General features: G+C 39.6%; 1 protein-coding gene and 1 long non-coding RNA gene across 2 annotated transcripts; both read left to right on the top strand.

Annotated features, from left to right (window-relative positions):
• The first annotated feature begins 20957 nt into the window (after positions 1–20957).
• LOC136245857 (uncharacterized) lies at positions 20958–21884 on the top strand. Its single transcript, XR_010696168.1, has 3 exons — positions 20958–21043; positions 21108–21285; positions 21336–21884. It is a non-coding gene; the product is annotated as an uncharacterized lncRNA (long non-coding RNA).
• A 1269-nt stretch (positions 21885–23153) lies between these two features.
• Positions 23154–23669, top strand: LOC136245194 (uncharacterized). Its single transcript, XM_066036695.1, has one exon. The coding sequence runs from the start codon at positions 23154–23156 to the stop codon at positions 23667–23669; it is 516 nt and encodes a 171-aa protein (XP_065892767.1).
• Positions 23670–24516: the final 847 nt, after the last annotated feature.

Raw genomic sequence — 24516 nt, 5'->3', positions numbered from 1 at the left:
CCTTTGGATGGCTTTATTGAGGTCCCTAGGGTCTATGCACACTCTTATCTTTCCAGGTTTGAGCACCATGACTAAGCTACTAATCCATTCAGTGGGTTCGTCAACTCTGGTTATAATCTGTCTGCTTTCAAGGTCACGCAATTTGTCTCGAAGCTTAGCTTTAGGGCTACTGGTGCTCATCGCGGGGCATGTTGTACTGGGGGTACGTTTGGGTCAATGGCAATATGGTAGTACAAGTTGCCCCTGTATCTAGCTGACACTGAATTAATGCAGTACCAGCTGCATCAACAATATGTAACGGTACAAAAAATTTCTTACCCTTATTGTGGTGTAATGCATCTACCTGTTCTATGTAAAAGGCTGAGTCATCGGAATCATCTTCTTGAGAATCTGTAACTAGATGTAGTCTCTGTCCACTTTGTGGGTATTGCTGGCCCTATCTACAAACTGATTGAAAGTGGTTCTGTTTTCCACACTTGCGACACACTTTACCATATGCTGGGCACTTCAGTTTGTCTGCTTGATGCTTCCCACCACAGTATAAGCACACGACAGTCTTTCTGTGTTGGTGTGAAGATTCTTTAGCTGGGACATTTGGAGACTTGCTTAGTTGTTTCTTGTTAGTGTTCTGTACAGCATTGATAACCCCCTCTTCTGTTGCGTTGAGGCTTTTCAGTTGCTCTTGGGTTGCCTCACTGATGCGTAGTGCTTCGATAGATCACTGCAGGGTGCACTCCTTCTCCTGGAATAATCTGGCTCTAGCTGCCTTATCTCTACACCCTAGGACTAAGCGGTCACGTAGCATTTCGTCATGGAGTGCACCAAACTTGCAAGATTCAGCAAGGTGTCTTAAACGTAAAACGTATTGATCAACAGTCTCACTCTGCTGCTGCTCCGAGCTGTGGAACAGATACCGCTCATACAAACGTTTTGCTCTGGCGAAAAATGTATTTGTAAACTGCTCAGTATGGTGTCTGTTTTCTTGAGTTGCCCAGCCGCGAGGTCTAAACGGTGTAGCACTTGTTTGCACTCTTTGCCCATCAGTGTTTTGACCATTGCAACTTGGATGGTGTCATCTTTGGCTGTGAGTTCCGTGGCTATGGCGTAGTCCATAAACGCTTCATGAAAAATTCTCCAGTTCTCCGTCACATTTCTGCTACATTTCATTGGTTCAGGGGGAGGAATCAGGTAGGACGCCATTGCATACTCGAAGTAGTTCTTAAGACAAGGATTCAATGCTCCTTAAAGGGATACGCGGGAGACCACTTCTGACACCATGTTTCAGTATCAATCAATTAATTCCAATGCCATGCGCATGCGTACAACTACATGATATTACAAGTGCATATTTGTAATACAGATATAATCAATCTCCTAACAACACCTAAGAAGTTGGGATCGATGTCTGCACTTCAAGCATTGCTTTAAGACAAAAGGTTGCACATGCAGTAGTCATGTTATAGTGCTATAATGATCAGTAGCAGTACTATTATAATAGATTCACATTATATTTTTGTGTTTCTTTGGTTGTTTTTTCTCTTGGTAGACCATCATGTAGCAACTGGACAGTTAGATCAGAAGGATGATAAGCAGTCAGTAACACCATTGAGAAAAGTTCTACTGCCACCACCTCTTCAGAATCCTCGTTCCACTGTCAATGCAGTAGAAAATCCAGTGTGGCTGCACTTGTACAAGTACACACTAACTCATGCAGATTTAAGTACTTTGCTTACATCAGGGTCACCACTAAATGATAAACATGTTAATCTGGCACAAACCATTCTGAAGAAGCAATTCCCTAAAGTATCTGGCTGGCAATCTACACTTTTACAATTCAAAGTGCTAGACAAAAAGTATTCGAGTGGTATTCAAATTGTACATTGCCCAAATGACCATTTTCAAGGAGAATTCTTCAGCCAATGTAATCTATGTGTATGATTCCGTTTTTGATTCTCCTAATACAGCAGTGTATACAGTTGCATGTAACTTGTTTAGTGTTGAAGATGATCTGTCTGTTGTGATGGTACCAATGCAAAAACAGGCAGCTGGCTCTAATAATTGTGGTCTTTTTTCCATTGCTGTGGCTACCGCTTTAGCTTTTGATAGTACCCCTTCTAAATTACAATTTGTAGAAAGCGAAATGCGTAGCCATTTAAAAACTTGCTTTGAGAAGGGAGCGATGAGTATGTACCCCATACATTAGTGTTATACATAGTACTGTGTAAAGTTGATTTTCGCACAAGTATCTTCAGCTCCCTCAGATATCGTGCTTTACAGGTAGCGATGCTACTGACCGGTATTTTGTCTCTTGCCGGATGCAGGGATGCATAATGGCGAATTGTGTCAGTTATTCCGTGGTCTATAGCTCTTTTGGCGATCTCAGCCCTTTCCTTTCCGCTGTAGTGTTGATACCTTCCTCGCTTGGCATCCGGTTCTTCTTTCTCAATCAATACTTCCCTTATAGCAGTGTTAGCTGCTTTAATAGCATGCTGGGAATCAATTTAGACAGTGCCCCTGACGGGTTTGGCAAGTCTACAACAGAAGTCGGGTCGCTTCTACTTCGAATAACAAATCCATACTTTAAAAGTGCCATTTTCCGAATATATTCGAATAATCAATTTTCGAAAATGCTCCGAATTTTCGAAATTAAAGTCTTCGAAAATTTCTGGCTATATGGTATATTCTTTAATTACATTTATTTTTGGTTTACTCGTTGCTCTAATACCCATCATTCATCACTGAGTTTAAAGTTGGAGCCAATAGTAGATCATGAGTTATAAGTGTTAATGTGTAGCCTTGTAATAAGGGTTTGTATTGACAAGGGTTCACTACAGTGAAACCATACTAACAGAGCCCTTTTAAAGCTAAGAAAGTTGGAGCTATAATTAGGCTGCGTAATGAAGGAATCACTGATTATACTTTTGCTGTAAGTTCAGTGTCCTATATAATAGAGGTGGCCACTATAACAAGGTGGCCTTATTAAAGAGGTATCCATTTAGGGGATTTACTGTAGAACTAATGATATTCCTTTCAATCTTAATGTATATAATAATAATAATGCTGCTACAACATTTACCTACGTACTTAGGTGGCCTGTGGATCAAGTCATGATGGGGTTGGCTTTTTTTTTCAGCCCTTCTAGGTATTTGTCCCGTTTCACTTTAGGATATTTAGCACAAAGATTTTTGCTTAGGCTCCTAGGCTATGGGTGAATCCCTCGAACAGGCTCTGCCTTCTGTGTACACCTTCCAGTGCCTAACTGGTAAAGCAGATCAAGACACACGGTAGTGTGTTGTGCGTCCCAAGAAGCCGGCGCGTAACACACGTGAGTATATTGACCGGAAGAAAGAATTCGCAATTTTCGCACCTCCGTAGCTCTGTGCTGCCTTGATGAAACAAGACGAATTTTGCTGTGTACACTACCTCCACCTTCAGCACTCCACATTCCAAATTAGAGCAAAGTCGCTTCAAGCGTTCCCGAGATATGTGACTTCAAAAATTGGCTTAGTTTCTTGGTTTTTTTTCTTATTTTTCTTCCTCTTTTCGCACACTTACAAAAACTGCTATAAAACGCGAACGCTATATCCGATTGCCTTGAAATTTGGCACACAGAAGGGGGGGTATAAAGGCGCATCTTCGTACTAACTTTAGCTAGGATACGATAAACAGGAAAAGAGTTATGATCGATTATTCACGAAAAATAACACCAATATGTTGTCACGCCTACAGGGTAAACCGCGTATGGGAAGAAGCTGAAAATCGGTGGGTGAATAGGTTAACTATTGAACCTCAAACCTTTTGTGGTTTGAAAGAAATTGAGCTAAAACGAGGAAGATAAACGAAAAAACCAACAGTGTGTAACAATTATGCAATCGAGATTAGCTAATAAACGACTACTTGCCACGCCTACCAAATAAACCGCTAGGGGGAATGCTTTGAAAATCGCTGTATAGAAGGAGTAATCATCTTAGAAAGGCTCTTCAATGGTGTAGAAGAATCAGACTTAAAGCCACAGAGTTATAACATGAAATCCAACTTGGTGCAGCAAGTGCGAGATCGAGATACTCTAATAGACTACAAAGAAACTACCATGTAGAGAGTTCAACTACAAACAAATCACCCTGTAGAGAGATCAATAGAAGAAGTTACCTTGTAGAGAGTTCAGCTAGAAAGAAACCATGTAGAGAGTTTAGCTGCAAACAAATCACCTGTAGAGAGTTCAGCTACAAACAAATCACCCTGTAGAGAGATCAGTTAGAAGAAGTCACCTTGTAGAGAGTTCAGTTACAAAGAAACCATCATGTAGAAAGTTCAGCTACAAACTAGTGACCTTGTAGAGACATCAGCTAAAAGAAGTTATCTTATAGAGAGTTCAGCTACAGAGAAACTATCATGTAGAGAGTTCAGCTGCAAACAAATCACATGTAGAGAGTTCAGATACAAGCAAATCTCCCTGTAGAGAGATCAGCTAGACGAAGTTTCCTTGTAGAGAGTTCAGCTACAAACAAATCACCCTGTAGGAAGATCAGCTAGAAGAAATTACCTTGTAGAGAGTTCAGCTACAAAGAAACCATCATGTAGAGAGTTCAGCTGCAAACAGAACACCTGCAGGGAGTTTAGCTACAAACAAATCTCCCTGTAGAGAGATCAGCTAGAAGAAGTTTCCTTGTAGAGAGTTCAGCTACAAACAATTCACCCTGTAGAAAGATCAGCTAGAAGGAGTCACCTTGTAGAGAGTTCAGTTACAAAGAAACCATCATGTAGAGAGTTCAGCTGCAAACAAATCACCTGTAGAGAGTTCAGCTACAAACAAATATCCCTGTAGAGAGATCAGCTAGAAGAAGTTTCCTTGTAGAGAGTTCAGCTACAAAGAAACCATCACGTAGAGAGTTCAGCTGCAAACAAATCACCTGTAGAGAGTTCAGCTACAAACAAATCTCCCTGTATAGAGATCAGCTAGAAGAATTTTCCTTGTAAAGGGTTCAGCTACAAACAAATCACCCTGTAGAAAGATCAGCTAGAAGGAGTCACCTTGTAGAGAGTTCAGTTACAAAGAAACCATCATGTAGAGAGTTCAGCTGCAAACAAATCACCTGTAGATAAAGAAAAAAAGACAGGTTTAAAAAGTCCCAAAGGCGGCCTATGGCTGGCTTTGTGGTATACAAATACAAAAAGAAATGAAATCTAATCCAAAACAGCCAAGCTGTAAGAAAACAGTGCGGCCCTCAAAAAGGCTATGGTGAAAAAAGATGTGAAATCCAAGGTGGCGGCCAAGAAATGGCTGTGATGGTAGGTTAATGGTAAAAATTTTAATAACTGGAATTTAGGTGAATTTTTTGCCAAGACCAAGTGGCACAAAAATTCACCTGAATTGTCGTTATTAAAATATTTACCATTAACCTACCATCACAGCCATTTCTTGGCCGCCACCTTGGATTTCACATAAACTGCTGTTAGAGTCTGAATTCATTCATAAATACATTATGTACCAACTTGCAATTGTGGCCACAGTACCATTGTTATATAATATCCAATTAAAATTAATAAAGTTCACCTTTTGTTGTTTTTTTGCAGATTGGATGGTCTAGGATAGGGTCCGCAATGCGATAAATCGATATCCTCCAATCAACTACCTAACTATTGTCATGTGTTAGGCTAAGTGTAACTTGAATAACACCAGTGTGGCAGCCAAGTTTGTCACTTTCTTCTGGTAGAAAACGATACAAATGTCTTAAAATCACGTGATTTTTCGTTGCAGCAGTTCGTAAGGTTCTTCGTATGCCACGATATTCACTCTCAAGATTGTTCAAGTAGTCTTTCATCAACTCAAAGTATTGCTGGTTTGATTTTATTGGTCAGTTTCCGGTGGCAACACGATCTGTGCAGCTTTTTGGCAACAGACAAAATGTTTCTTGCTCTGTATCACAGGAAAAGCAGAGCAGCAACTGCGCTGTGGGTCAGCAATGACCAGTACTAGGTAAAGTACCTGCATGCGGAGTATGGTTATAATCGAAGCTTGTTAGCCATCTGGCTGAGCCATCTATATGCTGAAATTCGGCCAAAATGATGCGATTTTTGCAAACAAATACCAGAATGGTTGATACATCAGTGAGACAATCTCCAACAACTATGATACGAAGCTTATAAACGCCTAACAATACGGCTATTTCGCCCAGTAAACGCATAGAGCAATCCAATGCATGAAATAGGCACTCACGTGATCGATATTCAAATCTCGGAAAATACAACCATAATCTATTCCAATGACATTAAAATCACTTGGAATCAAGTGAAAATCAGTTTGTGTGCATTAGGTTCAACATCTCGATTAACCCAGCAGTCTGAGACTCTCCCTATGATGTCATCACAGCATAAAACACACCTGCACCGGCCCAGACCACGCCTGAGTGAACAATTAACACAAATACTTACAAAAGGAGCACAGTGCATGGTTCCTATTCAGAAATGAAAGCAATTTCATAGGTATTTCTGCGATTTGAATTTAAATCACGTGAGTGCCTATTTCATGCATTGGATTGCTCTATGCGTTTACTGGGCGAGATAGCCGTATTGTTAGGCATTTATAAGCTTCGTATCATAGTTGTTGGAGACTGTCTCACTGATGTATCAACCATTCTGGTATTTGTTTGCAGAAATCGCGTCATTTTGGCCGGATTTTAGCATATAGATGGCTAACAAGCTTCCACTATAACCATACTCCGCATGCAGGTACTTTACCTAGTACTGGTCATTGCTGACCCACGGCACAGTTGCTGCTCTGCTTTTCCTGTGCTCCAGAGCAAGAAACATTTTGTCTGTCGCCAAAAAGCTGCACAGATCGTGCTGCCACCGGAAACTGACCAATAAAACCAAACCACCAATACTTTGAGTTGATGAAAGACTACTTGAACAATGTATCTCCTTTGAGCCGAATACATCCATGATGCTGTTGTCAAAGCAAGCCTATTCTAACATTCCACATACTTCTTCTTCCTTGTAGCAGTAGCAATATACACACGTTGACACTGTAGCTTTTTATGTCTTATTGACCACAGGATCTATCCACACTAGCCACATGGTTACGCATGTGACTCATCCAATGCCGGACGATGAATAACTGTCCAGTGTGCTGATTTTTCTTCTACAACTCAAAAATTATTGTGGCACACTGGAAAAGTACATGTAAACAGTCCGGGGTTTCACATACAATGTAGGAGTGCTGTCACCTTTACCAATTTTCACGCATACAAAAGGCATCTCAGGAAGAAGCATCAGGAAATTTATGGAAGTGATGGGAACAGAGAACAGGTGCGTGGCTAATAATAAAGCATGTAAAATTAAAGCTAATAGAAGTCTATCAGGCAATCCACCAAGATGTTTAAATCAACTACTAGATAGCTATGTTGATAACTTTATAATACATGCTGGAAATGAAAGTGTGCTTTAGAAATAATATTTTAATAGGTGGAGCACAATGGCTTAGATCCTGAGTCAAATACGGATACTGGTAATAGTGTGCAGAGTCATCCAATGATGCTGTTCCCAATGCTCAGTCCACTGTTTCATTAGAAAAGCAAATAGCTATGTGGATAAGCTGAAAGAAGGAAGAAAACTTACACAATCTGCCACTGATGAAATATTGTCAGATAAAACAGCCTTGTTTGAACTCCTATGTGTTCAAGTTGAATTACCAAGAAAAAACTACTGATTTTTTAGTATTTATTTGAAAAGATTTTTAAAATTTAAAGTGACGTGTAGTCAAAGAAAATGAAATCATCAGTCGTGGCAGTTCATGTGTCTGGTCTGAGCAGAATTTTTAACAGCCTTCAAAAGGAAAACACAAAACTAGACTTAGTTGTGAACATGATTTTAAGTGCCCTGCACATTTTTGTATGCTTCAGATGTGTGCCATTTTTGGAAATCAGAAAGGTTTGCTAAATTTAATTTGATTTGTCAAAATCACAATTTCATTGTACATGTAGTACAAAGTCCTTTGTATATCTGACAAATGTGATATACAAATGTAATTGTTGAATTAACAAACTATTCCATAATACTCATTGTCAACTTGACAAATATGTTTTGTTAAATTGGCATATGGTTTGTTTAAAATTATTTGTTAATTTGACACAAAAAACATATTCCATCGGTTTCATAGCCTTGACAATTTTTGTTAATTTGACAAAAAAAATTTTTTTAGAAGTGTATGTAGCTAAGTTTGATTTCCCTTTGCATGACCACTAATAATTATTATTATAAATTCTGTTGATTCTAATACAAGATTTTGTTCAACTGAAATAAAGTACTGATAGTATTCATCTTTCTCAATTGCGACAATGTGTGGTTGACTATTATCCCAGTCAGGAAGCGGAGTTCCAATCTAAAATATGAGAAAAGCTACTTTAAATTAATATGTAGTGGAATGTACAATATACAAGTAGTTTTCTGATAGGCAAGTATCACAAATATTATTGAAAAACTTTGTTCTAAATACCGTCTATTAAATATGGAACCATAACTTCCGCATACTTTATTTTACAGAGATATGGTATGGCTCATCACCCTTGATCAATGGCGAATCAAGGGATATATACGAGTTTGTGAAGGTACGAAGAGAAAGCCTTGTGTCGCCAAATTACGCGTTCAGATATGTAATAAAACAGCAGGGAAAACCATGTTTTTTCATATGTTTTATAATGTAACTCAGTCTAATAAATGGTTAGGCACTTACTTCGGGCAAATTATTAATCAGCAAGTGTTGACACGTAGAATGATACCAAGTTTAGCCAATTTGGTTGAGGGTACCAGATTGCTTTTTGGGTTTTCCCACCCAAGTAATTAAATTCTCCAATATAAATTGCATGGGGATGCATACTATGTTGTAATCAATAGTAAATAAATGTTACCATGGTAACGCTAGAGCATTATTTCGGGGGGAATTGTGTAGACCAATTCAAGGGCTTCAATTTTTTAATGTCCTGTAGAGATTATGGATGAAATACAAAATGCATGTATTTTACATAGGGCAAGTGTCAACAAGGTTTTTTCAACCTACTGGTTTGACTAAGCTAAGACTACCAAAAAAAGTGTAGACCTGACGATTGGTAGATCTGTTGGTGACGGAATTCCAGCTATAGAATATGCCCATGTTAGCCCACTGCTTCTTCAACAGCTGCTTTTGAGCTCTTTGTCTCAGCTAAATGCTGTAGATATAATGCTATGTGGACTCCATCTGCTGGAAAGGTTTTCAAGCTATGTGATGTTGCCCAAGACTTCCAGCGCTTGAACGACCCGAGATACTTCTTGGTAGTGGCTGTGGCTTTAGACCGCAATGCTGATGTTGGCAGTGAAGTGGCCAGTCTCTGGAGTTCTTCATCTTCCAACTCCTCAAAGTACCACTACAACCCAGGCTGCTTCTATACAAAATATTACTGTATGTGTTGATAAAATTCAAAGCCCTAACGTAGGCCAGAATAGACCTCCTTTCCTGGGCCACTTCCTCGTCCGCCTCGTTGTCAGCCAGCTTGATCCGTTTATTGTCCTCTTCATTGTCCTCTTCATTGTCCCCTATTCCAGCCCTTATGTAAGCGTCCACTGCCTTCCAGCTATTCTTAACTTGGTCCGCAATGCGGATATGTTTCTGCCTTTCTACAAGACTGCCCATACCTTCTTGTAGCTCGTCCAGGGCGTCCTGCAGAATCTTTACCTCCTTGTCGCTCGCCGGGTTTATCTTCTTGACCCTCTTGGCGGTGGCCTCCAACCTATCTCCGACGCTAGCTCAAAAAACACAGGCGCTGGAAGTCCGAGAATGCTAAAGATGGTTATGTGGAAGATTCCTTAGAGCAACGGTTGTCAGTTACAAAGAATTTGGGTCTTTAATTGGGAGTATCCTTTTTGTCTGTTATATCACAATAGTGAAATGGAGTGGAAGGTGACATATAATCTATATATGTGTGAGTGAGGTGGCTGTAGATCTGGTATGTTAGGTATAACTTGTAAGGGTTTGGGGCAAGGGTACAGTAAATGAGGAAGGAGGTCTATTTTCTGGCAATACCTATGACACCAGCACACCCTGCTAAGCCATCACTTTCAGGAGAACAAAGGTGGTCTGTAGACAAGAATTAACAAAATGGATGGTAACTGCAAGGTAAGGCTGCATTGTATTAGAAGACCACATATCTGTAGTAATGGAGAAATGCTCAGAATTCTTTACTGATTCTGATATTCTTCCTCTTGTATCCGCATAGAGATGGTATGATCGTCTGTCGTCCATCAAGTCTACTTATCAGCTTCTCAAAAACCTGGCTGCTCTACGATGTTAATGTCGTCATTTCTTTGGCGATGAAATGTGACAGGGCATTGGTGATTTCTTGAACCTGCTTGCTGCAGCTAGGGTAAGGCTGAATTCGCTCAATGGCGGCTAGTAAAGTTAATTCTTGTTTCGTCTTGCTAGATCCGGATGCTTCTTTGTCTCACAATGAGAAACTGACATTGGCTCATGCATGCCAACATACCCATTTTTGAGATCTGACATTGGCCCATGAAAGAGCCGCATGTTGACAAAAAGACAAATATTAGAGTTATAGAAAGACGTATATTATCTTGTAAAATTCAGAAACTTTCATACTTACGGGAATGACAGAAACAACTATGGTGGTGGTGTATTTGTTTCAGTCAAGAACACTGTTCACTCACAAATAGACAGTAACACTTATTGAAATTGTGTGGATGTATGTTCATGTTGGCAAGACCAATGATGTAATTGTTGGTTCTTTTTATTGTCCCCCCACAGTACTTGAGGACTTGCAAGCCTCTATAGATGCAATCAAGCAGAAATACCCTCATATCCGAGTCATTTTTGGTGGTGGCTTCCAACTGCTCAGGCATTGACTGGGAACATGGTACTTTAACACCAGACTCATATGTGCCATGTCACTTCCGTGCAAAACTTCTACTTTAGTCACTTTTCCAACTAGAGGTAATAATACATTAGATAAATGCTTCACCACTCACCCAGATTCTGTGTTGTCTTTCGAGCAAGTTCCTGGTTTTAGTGATCATGATGCTGTCATATTGTCTGTCCAAACTCAGACTCATATGAGTAACAACATCCCAGATCCATCTACCTGTACAAGTCAGCTGACTGGGATACAATCAGAGAAAAACTGTCAGAACTATCACATATTTATTTTGAGTTAAATAACTCTAAAGAACTAATAACTCTAACTCTCTAGTTTCTTGGGCCTAGTATAGATTTATTACTAAGAAATGATGCTACAGTTACAATAACAAGCTAACTATATACCAATATACCGTGATATTTCCTGTTACTAGTACCGTGTATTTAAACTTCAGTACTGCTGAGCTCTAGTAGTACACCGCACTTGAAGCTAGGGCTCTGCTCTCCATGTCGTGTCTTGCATTAGAGGCACATACAGCTAACTGTAGTCTATCTTTTTAAAAATTAGGCGCTGTCTGTTGTACTGAGCTGAGTTTGGTGGTACATTGGTATCAGTTTATACAGCTGGCGCTCTGGTTTCCTGTTTCTCTTAATCGGTATTAGTGCATAGACTAGTGTGGCATTTGCAGTGGCACTTACAACAACAGTGCCTCGATGAGCAGGAACTGAGTTTGTGTCTACCCAAGCAGTTGAAGCACATATTCTCCTGTGCAACCGCAGATACTATACTAACAAAGGATTGGCAGTGTGCATAACAACCATTCGGCAATCCTCGTTGTGGTCACATGAATTGTTACGTAAGTGAGCGTGTCTATTGTCATAGATACGGCTGATACAATGAAATTGCCCATTTGCCATTCTGCTCCGTTTATACCATTCCTAGTGCTGTTATTCGTACTATACGAGAAGGGAATTGCTCTTGTAAAACATTATTGTAGTGAGTTACAACTGCAGTCCCATTTCATCATTTTCAATGAATTTATATGAAATCCGCTGACTCGGCTGCAGCTGAGCTGTGATGGTGGAAGTTAACTACTAATGAACCATGATAGTGCATCCGGCGATTAAAATTGATCAACCTGCCTGTATCACAGGTGCTCTTGCCCCTGCAGTCCATTTCTTATTGAGTAATTTCACTATCAGATGAGTATATGTGACCCGATTTGCGAAAAGGTACCTTTTTCGCACATTTTTTTAAAATTGTTTTTTTCTCATAAACAGGTTGGCATAATCGCTCGCTACGCTCTGTTACAATTCTAGTGTAATACACCCAACCGTTATGGAGATATAGTAATTTTTAACTTCAGTACATTACAAACTAACTTTAATGAATTGATCAGACTTGCAGTACAGAAGATCCGTACATTCTCTGTAACAAATCAAGGCGACAAATCTTTTCCAGGCTTCTCCTTAATCGGTAACAAATCACCATTCTTATAAACGGAACGAAATTACAAAGTAAAACGGAATTGCTTCAAGTGACCATGTGCTGTTTACTTCGTGATGATTTGTATTGCGACTCACTGCTTGGATTTCAGGTTGATTGGTGAGGTGATTGTTTATCTGTCAACAGTAAATGTACGATAGGTTTACCAGAAAGTTTCTTTTAGCGCGCACTTTAGCCTTACCTCGTGGTGATTTGTATTGTGACTCACTGCTAGTTTAACTTGTATTTCTGGTTATTTGGTGAATGATTGTTTATTTGTCAATGGTAAACGTGCGATAGGCCTACCAGATAGTTCCATTGTAAAGTCCTTAGCGCACACTTTATGGTGTTCTTTTGTTTATTTGTTTGGTAGACAGGAGCGATTATACGGAAAGAAATGATTATTTAATTGTGTTTAGTGAACCCTCTTCCTTTATTAAGCCAATTTACACCTTGAAAAACATTCACAATTGGAGAAGGTGGGTGTGGATACAATTAGTTGGAATTTTTTCTTATAGACTCAGTACCAATTGTCAATATTATTATACGCAATAATTTAATAACTGTTTCAAGTCTGCATTATGCTATATTAAAATGCTCTATTATTTTAGGTCATGGACGTGGTTCTGTTGGCTTGGGACATACAAGATCTAGTACCTCTACTGGACAAAACTCGCGTACTTTGTCGAAAAGATACCATCTCCTTTCCAAAGAAAGTCCGTCAGGGACAATTACATGTGGAAGATCAGTTGGAGTCGGGTTCCATGATGATTCCTTCCGTAAATTGATAGATCGCTCCTTGTCGGACTTGCAGTTCTTGACAAACACTTTACCAAGATGTGCTGAACTGAAGCGGAAGTGATGCATCTGTGTTATCCCTTTTAGTGCCGTTTTGACAGTGTGTGGATTAAAATAATCAGCCCAATTGTACATCGGAACAATGTTGCTGCCATCCTGTGCTCCCACTAGTTGAGCCCAGTTAGGTTTAGCTGACTGATTTATCACTTTGACGATGTCATCAAGGCATCCAACAAAAGTCTTCTTGTACTTTTGTTTTAGTAGCCCAAACCCCCAGTCTGGTGAGAACTTTGTGTGGCCAGTTTTGTTATTGGATTTACAAGGAATTTGTGCTCCAGGAAGAGGCACTTCCATTGTTTCCCCATGCTTATATATCTGCTCTAATGATTTTGTGCTGTCTTTGCATGCCTTTCTGTAGTAGTCTCGTTCTTCCTTAACATGTTTTATGTGTGTTTCAGCTTCCTTGATGGCCTACAATAGAAAAGTATGAATCTTACATATGCAACACACTTACCAGGAATTTAAGCAGAGGAGGTTGGATGTGCTCTAAAAGTCCTACCTAATTATATTACTCTAAATTGCATTATTTTATTTGGTGTTTCACGTGACCCTCAATAGTTGCAATACAAACAATGCATGGGGTTCACTGGGGTTCATTAGATATTCAGAACGTGCTTCAAGTAAGCTTCAAGGCAATGTACTTTGTTTTGTAGAAAGTACTTGAATTCTGGGTGAAATTAATTTATGTTGCGGTTAGTGTATACAACTTTACCAGACTTGTCACGTACATATTCCTTGAACAATGATTATCGGCTGCAGATCAATGTATTACCCTACTCAGAAAGATGATTTTTGAGTAATTTGTTTTAGTGGCACTTAAGGCGTGTCCAACCTCCACTGGAATTTAAGTATGCCTTGCCTATGAAACCATGTCTACAGTTAAACGCAATTTAAAAATGTTCATGTGCCAGCCCCTTAACCAGCTAAGGTTTTTTTGTTTTATACAGTTTCATGCAAAAATTCTATAGATATTACTGTGATGCAAGTGATAAGCAACTTTTTTCTAAATTGTAAAAATCCTATTAATCTGGATTAAAGGTGCTTTTGTCAAAATAGTATTTCTTGCCAGTTAAGATTAGCGTACCACTCATAGCGTACCACTCATGTTTGGGAATTAGTAAAACGCGGAATAACGGAATTGCGAATAAAGAAATAGCAGATTGTACAAATAGTTACATGCTCTATAGCAATCATACTTTATTTACACCTTTCAACAGCTCTGCATGGCACGCCACGGTGATGGATAGCTAAACAGCAGCTGGGCGAGCATTAAATAGGACGAGCGAGTACACAACCAATCACCCTTAACGATCTACCTTCGCTAAACTTACTTATCTACACTCCTTAGTTGATATAGCTGCAAAACGCCAAGACCTAGTTCTATTCTTAGGTTAAACTAACTGCCCTTCATGTGCATACTACCGGATTTATTAGAGTCACACTAGAGTTCAGTAGGGAAGTCCAGTGGTTGTGTGTCTTTAAATGGATTTCAAAACTCTTCAGGTTTGAATCAAGAGTGTAGCTAAGTAAAGTTAGCGAAGGTAGATCGTGCTAGGGTGATTGGTTGTGTGCTCATCCCATTTAATGCTCGCCGGCTGTTGTTCTATCCATCACCGTGGTGCTCCATGCAGAGCTGTTACAAGGTAAATAAAGCATAATTACTATATAGTGCGGTTGTTGAAGGTTTTAACCCGGAAAAAAGTGCGGTTGTTGAAGGTTTTAACCTGGAAAAAAATGGTACCAAGCTGCAATTGGTACCATTAGAAGCAGAAGTTTTTGCAGATTAACATATCCAAAATCCTCTAATATCTTCTTCGGGGAACATTTTTTATGTACGTTTGAAATTTTGGTCCAAATTAGTCAAAAATGTTAGAAAGATGTTGATTAAATTTTAATATGCACCTTATTTATTGTGTTCACTACTGCTCCCACAACACCATTTTAGGTAGGACAATATCACTATGTACTAATATTACAAGAATTACACATAATAATTGAGTTCATAGTTAGTATACAGAGTTAATGTAGTAAATTTTCTGAATTGGTGTTAGTTTGTTCTTCTTCTGTCTCTAGAATTATTTCAACAGCATTATTACATCCTTCTCCTCGGCAGTCTCCTCATGCTGCTACACATTTTAGTCCATTCTTATGGCAGGAGCACGAGTTAGTTCCACATGAATTTCTCGATGTGTGCTTACATTTACATCGAACAAACTTCAGCAAATTTTCTGGAGCTGCCTCCAAATCTGTCATTATTGGTGTAAAATTTGAGCCATCGAGTTTCCAACCCCACTACCTAGGATCCAAAATGTCAATTGATAGCTTCATCCATATTATAACTTGCAAGTGAACCCGTAAACTGTGATGGAATGCTGCACGTTCTGTGGGTGGAAGCTTTTGAGGATCAAGCAATGATTTGCTTGATGATACCATCTCCATAAATCGCAAAAATCGCTACTTGTTTAAGGAATCCTCTTTCTTTCCGCCGTAGGTGATAGCAAATAATCTAATACCCACTTTGCCTATCTGTTGTGCTGTCACATTAGCATCGCTCATTGTGAGGGATATCTGCCGTACTTCTTCTGACTCCTTAACCTTCTTCAACAGGGAAGCTTTACCATGGCCGTAGGTTGCAGATGTTGTGTCACAGCCACTCCATGCATGCACAAACAGAAGGTTTGAAGTTATTAGTTTTTCAGCTTTGAAAACTAAATCACGTACCTTCCATACCTGCGACTTTTTCTTCTTTGCTTCGGAAGAAAAATAAACATCTGCCATGCTTTCTGTCCAGTGGTACATCAAAAGAACAAGAATATCGGTGTCATCTACCACAACATTAACTTCTTTTCCCTGAGCAGCATAACTTAAAGCTTTTGTGACTATCAGTGTGTCAGCATATCCTCTACTGGTATGAACAATCTGCCCATCAGATTCCAAATATTGGTGGAGCAATGAAAACATCTGTTGGTTGGAGTGTGCTTCCATAAACTCTCTTACTTGAATATCAGCACATGCTTTCCCAAGTCTTCTCTGGTGCTCGTGATCTTTTATGGAAGGACCCTGCTTATATCCATCAAAAATGACACAACAATGTCCATAGTGTTCTTGCACATAGTAAACATACATTCCCACAATATCTTTGTATGTTGTCTTTTTTGGCCATTTCATCCTATGAATAGGAGCTACACCATCCAGTACATGAAATGATTGCGAATTTCGCTCCAAGGTTGGCACATTGCTTGTCAAAACTTTTGCTAATTGTGACTTAGCAGTTTTGCGCATAGCGTAATCTTTAACAGCATTGTGACTTGTTTCTCAGGCACACTTTTCATGTCTCAAGATTATCAGCCATACTCTTTAATACAACAATGCTAGTCTTGCTGGCTAAGTTTAACACACACCCTAATGTCTGGGATGATCTTTGTACACTAACCAGTCTACATTACGGAGTAAGAGAGTTTATGGAAGCACACCCCAACCAACAGATGTTTTTATCAAATGAAGGCAACAAATGTCAGTTCATCTCATTGCTCCACCAATATTTGGAATCTGATGGGCAGATTGTTCATACCAGTAGAGGAGATGCTGACACACTGATAGTCACAAAAGCTTTAAGTTATGCTGCTCAGGGAAAAGAAGTTAATGTTGTGGCAGATGACACCGATATTCTTGTTCTTTTGATGTACCACTGGACAGAAGGCATGGCAGATGTTTATTCTTTTCCGTAATAAAGATGTTGGAATCGGTGTAAGTTCGATCGGTGTAAGTTCGTATTCAAAGTATGGGGTCATGTCTTCTTCTCTTTGTACAATAGCTATTAGCCTGGACAACAGCAGGGTTGGGTTTATGTGCACTCTCTGTTTTTCAACCTGAATTCCTGGACATAGATGATCTAAAGATTTAATTTGTTCACTTCTTTTAATCGATGCTTCTAAGACATTGACATTATCAAGGCGTTTCTGAAGTTTCATGCCAACCTCCTCGGTCCTGTCACAGCTGATTCCATCACCATCAGTAGCAGTTAAACCAGATGATAAAAAACGAAGCCTGTGTTCATTTAAATGAAATGGTTCGTGTTGATCAAACCATCTTTGAACTGCACTAACATCTTCAAAATCATGGCTGCTCCTTGAATTTCCTAATTCAATGTGCTGCTCACTTGTTGTTTGCTGTAAATCTGTGATAGCAGTCATGGCATTATGGATTTCAGCACACTTGTGCATGCTGTAAATCCATTGCAGACGTACAGCTTCAGTCATTCCTCTCCCTCTTGTAAGACCTCCGTGGCTCTTTATGGACCTCATCATTACTTGTTCAATGGCCAAGTCTGTCCATAGTCCTGCCCAGTATCTATTGCTTCTTTGAACGACATGAAATCCAAGGTTAATGAAGCACTGATATAGCCACGGATGGTCAATTGGCAACTGCAGCATTAGTTGTAAATACATCCGAGAACTTTTGGCATAGTTAATGTGGCCAGTTGCAGCAAAAAGATTGATCATATTTCCAACTGCAATGAAGTGCAAATTCCAATCTCCCTTTCTTTCAGCTCTGATAAAAAGCTTCAAAGTTTCTACGTACTCAATGTACTGCAGCCATAGCTTAGCTGTTGGTGATTCCTTGGAGAGCAATGCTTTGTACTTGAGCAAACCGCTTTCTAACTTCATCAATTCCTGTGATTCAGCAATACTAGATACTGGCAAAAGCTTGTCTTTAATCCCTTCATACAAGCTTGTCTATATCATTACCAGTCTCTAGTTCTTCATCATTAATGTCTGCACAACCAGTTTCAAGCAAGCAAGAGGTTTGTACACCAATGCAGGGGGCAACATTTTGATTATCAACAGACAGACCTTGCTCAGTGACATTCTCTCCCTCTGCAGGTGTTTCATGATGACTACTGGTGGTCAAATCTAAATTGGGTATGTTTGGCCAAATTCGTAACATCAATTTATTTACTAAAGCTGCCTCAACTAAGAAATGCCCACGTAGTGCCCTAGAAATAGCTTTCCCAGACATCATATGAATGACTGCATTAGGACCATAGACATTTTCCAGTGCTTCCTCTAATCCAGATCCTTTCATCATTGAACCAATACTACCTAAGAAGCTCATCATAACGTGAAAGCCACCAAGTCTGCACACCACATTCAATGACTTTGCCTTGGCAATTTCTACAGCTTTAATCCACAAAGGTTGGTCAAAAGTAATACATGGAGTTGGTATGTTCAGTTCCCTTGCTTGTCTTTGGATATACAGCAAGGTAGAGAAAATACAGGTTTCATCAGATGGATTCAAATCTATTATCGGAAGATAAAGTATTTCAGATTTTGAAACTGAGTTTTGGCTATCACAAAAAATGTGCTGCATAAAACCTGACCAATTTGGTCTTGGTTTGGCGTGGCTAAATACCCATCCAGAATGCCAAAGTAGATTTGAACACAGCATTGAAGGCAAAGTGTAAGGATAATGCAGTTGAGCAATGGGCTTATAAAATACTGAAGCTAGGCCTTTATTCGGAGGGCTTACGTATGGAAATATTGGCACTCCTTTATCTTTAACCAAGTCGTTTACCCTCATACGTTTTTGCTTTGTGATTACCCGTGCTCTTAATGTAAGTGGTGTCTTATCTTCAGGTGTCGAAACAGCAATAATTCCCATTCCATGGAAAGTCCCTTCTCCATCTAGTGTTGCTACATTATGATCAATATTGTCTGCTACCCACTGAGTAAAAGTGCCTGGAAGATACTCAGTCAATGTGTACTCAAGACGTTCACTTTGAATAACCGACTGCTTGTATCTGATCACTTCATCATAGCTTACCGAGAAGCCCAATCGTGACAATTCATTGATAAGCCACTTTGATCCAAATACGTGGTCCATCTCAACACCCAAACCAAACAGTGTTGGAGTGATCACCGACTTTGGCCGAGCTGCTTGCACAATACACTGTCCAATGCTGTTCTGTTTCAATTCAGATGTGACAATAGCTTTAACAGTGTTTGTAGGTATTGAGGTACCCATTTCCTACTTCTTTCTGTGTTTGCAATATCTTCGGTTGTTGGATAATGTTCAGAAGTATATTCTCTGTCTCTAATTTCAGCACGTATGATTTTGGCTGCAGTAACTACTATACGCTCTGCTTCATCTTCTACATTCGCTTTCCTTTCTGAGTGCCATCTTTCATTTATAATGTACTTTGCCATGTTTCTAAAGCAGACAACGTTTTCACGCCCTTCAACCTCAGCAAAGAATATAAACTCTTTATAATGTTCCTGTAGCTTTTGTTTTAGTCTTTTGATAGAGTAAACTTCAGATTTATCAGCAAAATCTACCATTATGCTGTGTAATTCTGATAGTGTGTATGATTCAGAATCAGCTTCAGATTCAAGCCACTAACATAACACATTAAACCAATGCAGCATTCCTTGATCTTCTGGCCTACCTTGAACCTTTCTATCTGGTAGTACTTTGTCTGGCTCTTTGCTTAGCATAAACCGTGATAAACAATTTGAGTGATATACCGCATCTGCTGCGACTAAGTCAATAAACCCATGAAGACGATTTTGAACTTCAGAACCCCAATTATCCCCTCGCCTAATGCATTGCTTTAGGTTATTGTTACGCATGGGAAGTGTTGTTACCCTTTTAACCTGTGCTCTGTTTGGATGGCGAGTGTCAAATCCAGCACATTTTCCACAGAGCATGCATTCCTCTTTCCAGTTGAAGTGAGGCAAACTAGACCTTAATTTTTTGGGGCATGGCAACTCATTGTTACCTGATTCTCTATGCATCATTCTTTTAGGGTCAGTATAGTTCCTGTGGCACTTTTGATGAACTAGAACAGTTCCAATAGGTGTCATGTTAATGCGTTCAGTTAAATAGGTAGTGAGTTCTGACCACCCATGCCTTTTACTATACTCAGTGAGGGTCAAAATACCTTTCCTTGTCATATTTGTTGGTTTATCATCTTCAAAACGTAAATTGCATATCACACAGCAGTCTTCTTGAAACTCAGGAACACATTCTGAGCTTCCTTGCTCCATACTCATTATAATCCAATCTACAGATTAAACTAATCATATTGTTGCTCTATGTTTTGGCTGTAATAACTTACAAAACTGTCATTCAGGCAAATAAACACAGAGTGATTTCCAAGTTACCAAATTAAAGCCCACCACATCACCAAGGAAACACAGTAAATTCCGTGTAGTTGTAGACTTTTTCAGGTGCTGCCAACATATGTTGACAAACATTTCAGGTGATGGACATTATGTTTGCTACAAATGAAGGATGAATCTGATACTTTACCTTCTATTATTTATAATTGAATAACTTTTTTCCCCAAAAGATTTGAGAGAGGATTTTGAGTATTTTGTTCTATAATAAATTCTGAATCCTTTGATACTAAATTTGTCTTGGTACCATTTTTTTCAGGGTATGGCATATTATTTGCTTATAACAACCGCACTAATAGAGCATATCATATCTGTACAATCTGCAAAAGATTAATTTTGCTTATTTCGTTATTCCGTATTCCGCGTTTTACTAATTCCCCTCATGTTTATATATTTAATTTACCTGTGACTTTTCATCTTCAGGTTTGTTAATGGATCGCATGATGTTCTGCGTAGTTCTGCAGAAACTTGACAGCAGCATTGATGATGCCAAATGGCAAAGAATTGTGTGGAAGACTCTTAGTGTTGCCATGCACTCGCGGTGTCATACCATTTTCCAAATAATGGGACCTGAGTGACTGGAGTCTCATTTTGGATCCAATGCCATAGAGAAAGCCAAAGGTGACTGTACAAACTGAGAGGCAGTTGTGTGTGTAGTCAGAGTAATCTCTCTCTCGCTTTTTAGGCTTGTGTCTACCATCAACAATATTCTCATTCCTGTTCAGTGTCGTCATCAATGACCCCAGGATGACCATATCAAGCTCATCGTGTGTCAGCAGAGAGGCTTGTGCTCTCATTTCGATGATGTACTCAGCACTAAACTGTGTGCTACAGGTCTACCATTGATCTTTTTACAACCACAGGTATTTTCAGTGAATTTTTTGCAAAGTGCATTTTCCTTTTTGTCTACTAGAATACCTCCTGCAGGTGGTGTTTGTGGTGAAATGCTTCTGTCACTAATATCAATTCTTTTTCTTCCTGAAGATGGACCAGGGGTACTGCTACTGCTGTCGGTGCCTGGTGTATCAGGAGTGCTAGTTATCAGCTCACTACCAGTAGACACCATGTCATTGCTGTTTGACTGCTGTGGAACACGTGGAGACTCAGGAGTGCTCATAATCAGCTGACTTCCGCCTGAGTGAGTTGGAGATAGAGATTCCTGACTACTGTCAAAAGATGATACATTATTGCTAGTTGTCAGACAAGGCTGAAGCAGTGGGCTGGCAAGAGACATCATACTATGTGATGGCATGTCATCAATCACCGGGACAAAGTTGAGTTGAATCTCCTCTTCAAAAAGACCTATTTTTAAACTTGTACTACTATAATGTTGTTTTATGTATGCAGTAATACCTTCACTGTTATCCACTTCTTCATCAATGTATTCAAATTCATTAGCATCATAATTAACATCATATCCTGTTGAATTTGTGTGCGAATTGTATAAATATTTTAATGGATTCCTTACTGCATTCCGACTCTACATCGCTTTCGTCATCATCAAAATATTCTCCAATAAGCGCCTCAAACTCTTCATGATTTGTATCGTTTATTCGTGAGAGACCATCATTGCAGAGAGAGTTTAAAGCAGACGCCACTCTGCTTCTACTACAGCTGGCCATTCTCTATCTTCGCGCGTAAAAAAAATGCCGTTGAAAACAAATGGGTAATTTGTAAGTGATTCCGTGTTACGTCTTTTGTTTTATATGTACATACTCCGATATTTTGCATTGTATCTTTAAATGTACTGCACCCACGAAGCTAAAACTTTGCAGTGTAATAGATTAGGCTTGTATGCACCTGTATCTGCAATAAAAAGGGTGGCGAATTTTTTCCGGAAACGTTCAATCGCTCTTTTCTCGAGTTTTTGAAATGTGCGAGAAAGGTACTTTTTTGCAAATCGGGTCACATATGAAATTGTTATGTCTCTATTTATGAAAATTCCCATGGTTTTTCAGATTTTCATGGTACTGCACCCACAAAATCTCTGTAGTACTATGAAATTCTGATATGCATTTGATTGCCTATGAAACCAATCCTGTAAAATGACTTTCATGTTACATTCATGATTTAACTTTGACTCCATGGCTGTCCTAAGCATTTCATGGCATGCATTTCATGGCGTAATGCTCTGGTATAGTGTGAATTTGTTGACTAAAGTATGTTGGTTGAGGGGTCCGAAACCAAGTAATCAGCACCAAAATCTTCACCTATACCACAATATGGTCTGTATCCCCCGTCTCTTGAGTAGTGGTAGAACCAGGATCAGACAATAGGAACAGTATGAGAAGTGGGTGGAAATGGAATTCATTTGCTGCAGAACACTCTTCATTTGCAACTGAAGTGGTAGCAGAGTAATAATGCTCTGGTCATACTGTGATAGAGCAGTCACTTCAACTTAAACTCAAATAGAAAGCCTCTCTATTTACCTGTGCTTAAAAATGCAACGTTACGAGAAGCCATATAAATGCGCATGTATTAGTGCTGCTGTTATGGCTAAAATATTCTTACCATGGTCAATGGTTACGTAGACTTTGACTCAACGAAAGAATCGATTGAGGACTTTCGCGAAAGGTTTGAATTCTACTGTGTGGCGAACAATATTCGTGACGACGCCGCACGACGGAAGAAGGCTCTTTTTCTTACGCTACTGGGACAAACAACATAAGGACGAAAGTTAAAGGATTTGGCGAGCCCTACGCCAGTAAGCGAACTAACACTTGGTGATATCATGAGACATTTAGAAGGCCACTATTGCCCGAAAACCATAGAAATAACGGAACGCTTCAAATTTTTTAAGAGAAGTCAGCAGAATTCAGAATCAGCGGCTGAGTTTATGGCGCAATTACGACGATTGGCAAAAACTTGTAACTTTAAGCAATATTTGGAACTTGCCATTTGTGACCAATTTGTTTGTGGACTACGAGACTCGAAGTGTCAGAAAGAACTACTCTGTGTTGCAGAATTTACTGCAGACCTCACCCTACAACGGGTCAAAGCAGCCAAAGTAGTTCGCAAAGAGACAGAAGGCATGCAAGAATCCCTGAAGGAGAAAGAGAAAGGAAATGGTGGGACACACAGAATTCACTCAGCTAAGTTAGAATGCTACTGGTGTGGGAAGCCATATCATTCAGCTGCAGACTGCCGCTATAAGGATGCTACATGCCACATGTGCCAGAAGACAGGCCATCTAGCCAGAGTATGCCGATCACGGAAAAAGAAGACCGAACTAACAGCAGACACCTAATAAGAAAAGTGGCATCCATCAACTGCAAGAAAGTGATGCTGACAGTGATAGCAGTACCGATAGTGCGTTTTTCAACTTGGAGGGTCAGGTGGTAAATTTCTAGTATCTGTGTGTACTAATGGGGTGGACATCGACATGGAGGTAGACTCAGGTGCGGAACGTACCACGATTCCATGGTCACACTTTAGCAATTTTCTGTCTTTGGCATGTGAGTTAAGGCCAACTTCTATCACACTTTACCAGTATGACAAGTCACCATTGGCAGTTAAGGGTGAATGTCAGGCCACTGTTCAAGTCAATGAATGAGTAATTGCTGCAACCTTCACAACTCATTACGATATTTCACTAAGTACTTTTCAATTGTGGGTTGGAAATTTTTACTCTTGACTGTTGATTTAGCACGAATTTGGTGGCCTTGGCCTTTGACTTAGACTATGGTTGCAGATCTACCTACAGTGAGTGTCTGTGTGTCACCACCATGTAGTGCCGTCCCTTGAAGTTAAGAATACCCATAGAGCATTTACATCTCCATGGTAACGTAATTAAGGCCATGTTCTTGTACCAAGCTGACACTTCTATCAGCTGAATTGGGACAGAAACTAAGTCAATAAGTAAGTGATTTAGGTGTAGATAACAGGAATGATATTTAAAAAAGGTACCAGGCCTAGGAGATCTGTACTGAATCCCAAAAGGACAGTTTTGTAGGGAAGGGAAACGTGTATTGATCAATTAGGCCAGGTTACAGGCAATTCACGACTCCAAACTGGCTAGAACAACACAATCTGTAGTACAGGATTATATCCACCACCACAGAACCATACAGCAACGTTCAACTTTAGCCAGAGCT

This window comes from Dysidea avara, chromosome 15 (assembly GCF_963678975.1).
Source record: "Dysidea avara chromosome 15, odDysAvar1.4, whole genome shotgun sequence".
Lineage (NCBI taxonomy): Eukaryota > Metazoa > Porifera > Demospongiae > Dictyoceratida > Dysideidae > Dysidea > Dysidea avara.
The sequence above is the reverse complement of the archived record's forward strand: the minus strand, read 5'-3'. Positions and strand labels throughout refer to the sequence as shown.

Excerpts from the sequence above, each read along its gene's own strand:
- LOC136245194 (XM_066036695.1), top strand. The coding sequence starts at position 23,154 with ATGAGACATTTAGAAGGCCACTATTGCCCGAAAACCATAGAAATAACG.